Source organism: Scomber scombrus, chromosome 14, assembly GCF_963691925.1.
Source record: "Scomber scombrus chromosome 14, fScoSco1.1, whole genome shotgun sequence".
Taxonomy (NCBI): domain Eukaryota; kingdom Metazoa; phylum Chordata; class Actinopteri; order Scombriformes; family Scombridae; genus Scomber; species Scomber scombrus.
The window spans coordinates 17453362-17462436 of record NC_084983.1 but is presented as its reverse complement, the minus strand read 5'-3'; the positions used below and the strand labels follow the sequence as shown (position 1 = coordinate 17462436).

Sequence of the window (9075 nt, the reverse complement as noted above, 5' to 3'; positions counted from 1 at the left end):
GATGGAGGGAGGGAGGGAGGGGAAAGAAGAGAAGAGAAAGGGATGTTATTGTAGAAAAACTGTCTGATTAAAGAGAAAGAAATGAAGCCTGTTTGTAAAATATTTTGTAAATTAGTCTCAGCATGGTCTTCACAAAGGATTAACCACTCTATTTATCATAGCGTTTTGATACTGGCTCAGGCCAAAAAATCCTCATTTCCAAGACGAAAACAAAAAAAAGTCCTATATTATGTGCTCTTTGCAGTGCACACACACACACAACGTAGGCCTCTATACATAATATTTAGCTGTTTTGTTTTTTTTAGATTTAGTCGGACAGAATATAGCAAAGCCCAGTTCTATAAAAAAAACATTGTAATGGAAGTGAAGTGAGTTGTGGTGGGTTTGAGTCCCGAGTTAAAGGGATGTGGATGTCTGTGTGCGATGTGTGTGCAACCCTGTTTTTTATATTCTCCGCAGAGATAAAAAAAAAAAAAAAAAAGAGGATGTGTTATTGTGTTATTACAAGGTTATGAAATAACCGGTAGCAAGACCTGCGTAGAGATGGAGAGAAAGTGACATAACACGGAGAAAATAAAAAAGGCTGCAAGGGGATTAAGGGAGGAAGTTGGTGCCAATGACTGAAGTGTTAACAGAGTTTTCCTATTTACCTCATGATGAACCTGGGAGGAAATACACCCTGTCCGCTGTGTATAGTTCCTGGTAGACTGGTCCTTGGTGTTTTTTGTCTGCTCCTTACATTTTTTGTTAACTGTTATTTCTTATGACTCTGATCTTGTACATTTGTTATAATAAAATGGGTTTTAAGCCTCACGTCGTTTGACTTTGGATCGATCGCTCTCCTAAGGCTGAAGGGCCACTGTTAGTCTGATACGGTTAATAAATAATAAAGTATGTAAATATTATGAATATAGATTATTTATGGAGAAAATCTATTCTTGTTATGCATTAATGTTAGATTCTTTAAAATACAAGTGTTTTTTTCTTTTCAAGATGCAGCAAGGCTTTTATATGTAACACTATCCAGGAAAAACATTCAGTTAAGTATGATATAGGATATAATTAAGGATATATAAATAGAGAGAGAGGGGGACATAGATATATGAGATATATATAGATATATGAATATAGATAGGTATATACAGATAAAGATAGATATATACATGTAGATAGAACAAATAAAAGACAAAAATTGAGACCAGTGCACACGAGGAAAAAGGATGATAAAAATGTTCATAAAATTTAAATTAAATAAGTAAATAAAAGAATAAGAGAGGTTTATTAAAAGTTAGAGTAAAACAAACTAGGTTAAAATAGATTAAAAAGACAAGAGAAAAGTAAAATGAAATAAAAGATATAAAGTTTAATAAAAGATGGATTAAAACTAGGTTAAAAAGATTAAAGACAAAAGAAACATGAAAAATGTATAAGATAAAATGTATAGAATGATGATAATAAAACAGCATAAAATAAAGTATTAAAAACATTAAAACATCAAAACAAATACATTAAAATAGAATTTTAAAAAAGTCTATAAAGAAATATGTCATGCATATAAAGATGAAACATGAAATAGAAATACTCAAGTAAACTAAACCAAAGCAGAGGACAGTAAATGCACTTTTAATTACAGTCCATCATGAATACTTTTAACTATTCAGACTGAGCCAACAGTGTAAATCCACCGTCGCCTTGATGTCGGCTCCATGAGACAAACCCGGATGCCTTTCTACTTCTAGCTGGAGTGAACGCAGCAGGTCACGTCTTGTAATGCGGGCTGTGACCTGTGCAACTGTTCTCATCTCCAGACAGCTAAATAAAAACTGTGACATCAACCAGCCGCTTGTTGAAGAGGAGACGAGAACATGTGACAAAGCTGCATGTTTACTGATGATTACTTTGTTTTACTGTTTAAATTTGTACTGTCTTTCTATTGGCTTGCAGTGATGGAAAGTAACTAAGTACATTTACTCAATACTGTACTTAAGTATTTCCATTTGATACTACTTTATATTTCACTACATTTCAGAGGGAAATATTGTACTTTCTACTCCACTACATTTATTTGACAGCTTTAGTTACTTTACAGATGAAGATTTGACACAATGGATAATATAACAAGCTTTTAAAATACAACACATTGTTAAAGATGAAACTAGTCTTACAAAAAGCAGTGTGTAGTCAGTCACATTTCAGATGTCTATGAGTTGTTAACAGCTCCACCAAATAGTGATTTTTCCCTCTAAACTTCTCACATGGTTTCATTTCAATAAATGTTCAAATGATCCAATATTTCACCAAAAATCAAAGATTAGAGAAAAAGTTTTTTAAAAACTGTAAACACATTTGTGTATCGGAACTTAGTTTTTTCTTCTTTCCTCTCCCATTAATCATCTCACCACCCCTCACATTTATCTGCTGACCCTTTGGAGGGGCCCCGACCCCTAGGTTGGGAATCACTGGACTAAACTAGCTAACTGTTTATAAAGTAGTGTAAACTGATGCTTACCTATTAATAATCTAATGATGTCATATATAATAATATATCAGTCAGCGGGACCAAACGACTACTTTTACTGTAATACTGCATACTACATCACTCATAATACTGCAGTACTTTTACTGTAATACTGCATACTACATCACTCATAATACTGCAGTACTTTTACTGTAATACTGCATACTACATCACTCATAATACTGAAGTACTTTTACTGTAATACTGCATACTACATCACTCATAATACTGCAATACTTTTAATGTAATATTGCATACTACATCATTCATAATACTGCAGTACTTTTACTGTAATACTGCATACTACATCACTCATAATACTGCAGTAGTACTTTAACTTAAAGTAAAGCATCTAAAAACTTCTTCCACCAGTGTCAGCTTGTCCTTCATCTTTTAAGCACGCTGGATTGCACTAATCTGTACAAAAGCTTCTAAAATTTGATTTATTATTAAGTATTATTAAGTAAATCAGGCAGAAACTCATTAATTTCAGTTGAACTTTTCACCAGCTCTTCCCTCTGGCTGCCAGTAGAGGTCGTCAGCGTGCATCTGGAGGCTTTAGGAGCTTTTTTTAAAACGCTGCATAATGTTGCATTTCCCTGTGAAGCTCCCCCTCAGCTGTGTGAAGTCAGTCTCGTGTTGGTCATCTGTTCTTCATGTGTTGAATGTTATCAGTGCTGCAGGGTGAATAGTGGGGCTCCTGTGTGTTATTTAGCTGAGTCACACGGCAGTGAGAGGGGCACAAAGGTCAGCTTGTGTAACGGACACCATGCAGGTTAAAGTACCAGGCGCTCTGAAGCTGAGCGACACTTTACTGCCTTTATTATTTAATTGTTGAGCTAATCTAAACGTCCTTGAGAAATCACACAAGGAGATTAAGTTAGCTTTCATTTGGCTTATTTTGTTGTTTTATTGATAAAATTACTTTAAGTGATCTGATTTTAAAAAACAATATTTAATGTAAAACAAAATGAAAGCCAGCTAAAGTAATAATCAGACATATTTTCTATGAGAAAAAGGATTTAAAAAAAGACCAAATTCAACAATAAATTGATCCCACTCACATGTATTGTTTGTGTAGCCAAAGCCGGATCTATATAATCCCTCTGTGCTGCAGAGATCCATTGTTGTCCAAAAAAACCCCCAACTATTACAAACATATCAGTGAGCCTCTCTGTTGCTCAGGGTTACACGTTCATTAATTACACTCCAGTTTATTTTGAGTAGTGATCTACTGTGACGAATGTAAATCAGGTGAGACGACCATGACTCATCTTCTCTGGTCTTTAAACAAGGGTCAAATTTGACCCTGAAGTGCATTTTCTCATAAGCTGAAAGTTTACCACCTAAAAAAGTGTGTTTTATTTATTTTATTTTACTCATTAAGATTTACTTGGCAGTTACACATCAATCAACATTTGAGTTCACACAGAGGCAGATCAACAACTTAGTCGAGCACAATAAAAAAAAGAAGAGAAAATAGAAGAAATTGTATTAAAATAAAAAATTACATTATGAACTATAAACAACATATCATTAATATGATATGTACAGTGTAATCCTGCAACAGACTGGCAGACTTGGCGAGTAAATTTGAATTATCTTTCAAAAAGCACGATTTGTAAGCATAAACTATATACATACACTTATTAAATAAACAGCCATAGATATGTCTTTTTTCAAACAGATGTTTTTAATCAAAATATATCACACAAGATATCATAAATGCATTTAAATGACAAACACTTTTCAAACCTTGTGCTTTAAAAACATTCTGTACATGTAGTGTCAGAAAACTTGCATTTGGGAAACACAGAAAAACATGACTCACATATTCTAGTTATAATAATAATAATAATAATAATAATAATAATAATAATAATCCACTCGACTTACAATAATCATACAAGTAATACTCTCAGTCATCACCATCCAGATTCTTGAGGTATTAAAGTTGTAAATTATCATGTGATTGGTTCACAGAAACGTAAGAAACTGAAGTTGAGACAGAAAAAAATGCAGTAAAAAAAAAACAACAAACATCCTGTGTAGATTTTATACTAGTAGTATATTTTTGGCTCTTTGTCACATAGTTAAACATGATTTATGCAAGAAAAACGTAAGCTTTGGTCATCCCAACACAAATCATTGTCACCTCAGTGTGCTAAAAAGGTAATATCCAGTTTGCTGTGACCCACGTTTCAAGTGTAGAGCAGAAGAAAACTTTAAACCCACATTAATCAAACCAAAACGGAAAAATATCACCGAATATTTGTGCAGTTTCCCCTTCAACCATCGCTTAAAACACTTTTTGTTTTTGTTTTGTAGGATTCAAAAGATTAGAAAGTAGTGTGAGGGGGTCTGAACTTATTGTCCGAGGTGTAATTATTGTGCTGGATGCGTCTGTAGCACATGCTGGTTTATTCTTAGCAAAATCTGTTTTACTAAAATCTTGAATACACGTTTATGATCAGTGTGTTAATGGATATTACTGTTAAACGCAGCAAATCGTATTTCTTGGTGAGTGAATATTAGCAAAACATTTTCTGCTTCAAACATCTGAGAATTGACGTAAAGAAACAAGAAAAAATATTTCCGTGTAAAATTTGTCATTTACAGATGAAAACGTACCATTAAATAGAACAATCCTGTCAACTATCAATAAATAAAAAGGCATTTATTATATACATTAACAATCAAATTTCACACTTCTGACGTGAGCTGAGAGAACTTAAACTACTTAAGAGAGAAAACTTAAGTAGTTTAAGTTAGTTTTCAAGTAGAAATGCCACACATCTGACATTTTTTTTGCTTCTTAAATGTTTTAATTTGCAAGCTTTCCTTGTTTTAAACACAATCTAATCTAAACTATATGAATGTTTTGCAGTTTTCTGACATTTAATGACAATAATCTTTACTTGCAGGCACTTTCGGTGAATAACGGATCATTTAACAAGAGCAAGGTGCTTCTGAAACTTCTTTACGTTGTTTCCTACTTGGTGCAAAGCTGTGATCTTAGAAAAAGATAACACTTTGAATTTAACAGATACACTTATCTCCATAATATATTGTGCTTCTGACTCTGTATGAAAAAATATATTATGAGCACAATGAAAATCACATTTTAAGATCAGAACCTGAATGTGTGTGTGTTGTGCATTTATTTGAAGTGTTTCTGTGATTGTCAGAGTGAACGGACGTTTCAGCTGCAGTATGAGAGCTTTTCGGTGCATTAGTGTCACAAACCTGCAGCGTGACGGACGGCTGCAGTTTCACACCACAGTGGATTATTTAGACCAGGGGTGTCAAACTCATCTTCATTCAAGGGCCACATATATATACAGCCCTATTTGAGCTTATGTGGGCCGGTCCATTAAAAAGATGGAAAGGAAAGGAAGGAAGGAAAGATAGATGGAAGGAAGGAAGAAAATACAGTACGGAAAGATGGAAGGAAGAAAGGGAAGAAGCAAGGAAGCAAGGAAAGAAAGAAGGAAGGAAAGAAAGAAAGAAAGAAAGAAAGAAAGAAAGAAAGGACAGATGGAAGGAAGAAAGAGAGGGAGGAAAGATGGAAGGAAAAGAAGATGGGCCGGTTCTGGCATGTTTGACATTCCTGATTTAGACTCTTTTCTCAGTATGTAGCACACACAGGTACAGTCTAGACCTGCTCTATGTGTAAAGTGCCTTGAGATGACTACAGATTGATTGATTGATTGATTGATTGATTGATTGATTGATTGATTGATTGATTGATTGATTGATTGATTAACTGGACTGTGCAGGCAACACATGACGCTGATTTGATCAACTCAGACACCTCCACTGTAATAAAATCATCAAAATAAAAAGATACCAACGTATAGCTACACGACTCAGCTTCTGCTCTACCAGCTCCATCCACGTTAAGAGCTACTGTGTCTTTTGTTTCTTGGCAGCGGTGACGTCCAACCTGATGGTGCACTTTCCAGAAAGGAAGGGAACGATCTTCTCAAACAGCAGAATGCAGCTCGCCACACCTGTGGACACGTGGAAGAGACGCAGGAGTTCATTTTAGTCTTTTTTTTTTTTTAATTAAAAAAAAAATGTGCTGGTTGTAGCTTCTCAAATGGGTAGTAACACTTTTCTGTGTCATACATGACAGTAAAATGAATATCTATGGATTTTGGACGGTTGATCAGATAAAACGAGACATTTAAGCAGCTCTGTCAGGTTATAACGGGTATTTTCCAACCACTTTCTGACACTTTATAGACAAAAATCCAGAAAAAAGGTTAATCAAGAAAATACGAAATTAATCATTAGTTGAGGCACTGAAACAACATAAATATAAAAATCATTGGAGTTTAAGTTATAAAAAATGTACAAGTCAAGTTTTTTAAAAGCTTTTTAAAAATTTGGTAGTGACTCCGCTGAGTTTGTTTGATATTGTTGGAGCTAAAAACGGTAAAAAAAAAAAAAAAAAAAAGAAGAAAGCTTGATAAGCTGTTTGTTTTAAGCTTTTAACAAAATTTTGGTTCTCAGATCCGAAGGGTTTTAAAACATCTAACATGTAAACACAAACAACCCCCCCACCCCCCCTCCTCCTCCTCCTCTTCCTCTCTTCTCCTTACCTGAGATGGGTCCCAGCCAGTAGACGAAGCAGTATTCCAGGTAGGTGTGTCCGCTGCAGGGGAACTGGACGGAGAAGGCCAGGACGGGGTTAAAAATAGCCCCCGAAATGCTCCCACCTGCACACAGAGAGAGAGAGAAACAAGTCTGACACATCTTCATGTCTTCATCATCTTTATAGCAAACTGAGTACAACTACAAACTGCACTGTGGGACTGATGATGTAGTGTACTTTATCTTCATGTTATGTCATTTCCTAATAATTAAGAGCCTCAAAATAACTAGTAATCTGTTATTAATTACAGGGAAAATATAGCTAATATAATACAATGTGCACACTTACAGGTAATTACTTCTGATTAATTGCTAGTAGAGCTGCCACTGATGATTATTTTCAGTATCAATTAAGCTCGTTAAGTCATTGTTTTCTCTATAAAATGTCAGAAATTAGAGAAAACTCTATAATTACAACAGTTAACCATCATATATGACACACAAACAGTCTCAAATTCTCACATTTAAAAGCTGAAACTATACTTTGAATACTTAAAAAAATACTATCACTAATCAAATCGATCTTAAAAATTGTTTAATTGATCGACTAATCTTTGCAGTTCTAGTTGTTTATGGCTCAATCTAGGATCAGACCTTTAGGGGTCATGAGAATTTAACATACAGTGCCCTGCAAGTGTTCAAACCCCCTCAACCCCCAAACGTAAATTACAAGACATATTTATACATAGTTGAGTGGTCTACTATAGTGTATAATAATAATAGTTGAGGGAGGATCCTAAGATAAGTTAATGAACCCTGAGGGACTGATTATATTAATGACAGAACTATCTAAAGTACATTAAACCTGTTAAAATAAAACCATTTGAACCTGTTTGTCCCATCGCTAACAGACAAGCTTGCAAAATAATTAAAAATTGTATAAAATAATGGTAATTTATTCTACTAAAATCAAATTTAGGGGTTCTTGAGCACCCATAAAAAGAGTCTAAAATCTCCACTGGCTGAATCACAGTCCAGCTGACATGAATTACCACACCTGTAAACACCAGAGCTGTGATTACAGCAGCGATGAAGTGCGCTTTAAGTCTTTCATCCAGCTTGTGGATGTGCATGACTGCAGCCTGGATGATGAAGCCGCAGGCCAGCTCCACTGCAGCGGCCTCCAGCACCGTCCCACCCAGGGGGTCAAAGCACCTGAACCCAAACCTCTGGTGCCGGAGGTGCACGTCGGACAGACCCAGCGACCACACAACAGCGACGAAGTGCTGAGCAGCGACCCCTGCACCAAACTGGAAGGCTATGAGGACGAGGGCCGATCTGAAGCTGCTGTTCCCCCTGCAAAAGCTCTCCAAAGCGCCGCTGGCGTTGCAGGACGCGCCCCGGAAAGTTGCCAAATGGATCAGAGTCACTATGTAGGTGATTGTGAGGCCGATGTGAGGCTCCAGCTGCACACTTTCTCCCAATAGTTTGAGCTCATGTGTGCAGGAGCAGAGCTGGAAGGTGCACGCAGCCTCCAGCAGGTATATCTGATAATCTCCCGGGAAAATACGCGCAGCAACCCGGCGGGTGAGCTCGCTGAGGAGCAGCACTAGTCCCAACACTGAGAAGGAGATCCACAGGTCAGTCATCGGTCCGGTTGTTCACAGTTCACACTGCTACCTAAGAAATGTGTGAGGCGACTTATATAAGTATGGCTGTGTGTTGAACTTCGCTCCTGCTCGGTGGTAAAAGTGTACCTTGATCCACGCTGAACATAACAGGAAACAAGGCGCTGGGCTTTTCAATATAAAAGTCGCCTACATCTCAACGCTTTCACATTAAAGGACGAGTTCATATTTTTTTTAAAGTTTTCACAGTATCCCCTCATAATTAGTCTCAAAAAGTCTCAAATCATTCATAAACACTTCATCAATCACAGATAATAAGTGAGATTAATC

General features: G+C 36.0%; 1 protein-coding gene across 1 annotated transcript; it reads right to left on the bottom strand.

Annotated features, from left to right (window-relative positions):
- Positions 1-4078: 4078 nt before the first annotated feature.
- LOC133993979 (aquaporin-11-like) lies at positions 4079-8847 on the bottom strand. Its single transcript, XM_062433131.1, has 3 exons — positions 8175-8847; positions 7126-7242; positions 4079-6531 (listed from the first exon to the last, which is right to left on the bottom strand). Exons 1-3 carry the CDS (start codon positions 8764-8766, stop codon positions 6425-6427), a joined length of 816 nt encoding a protein of 271 aa, XP_062289115.1. The 5' UTR covers positions 8767-8847; the 3' UTR covers positions 4079-6424.
- Positions 8848-9075: the final 228 nt, after the last annotated feature.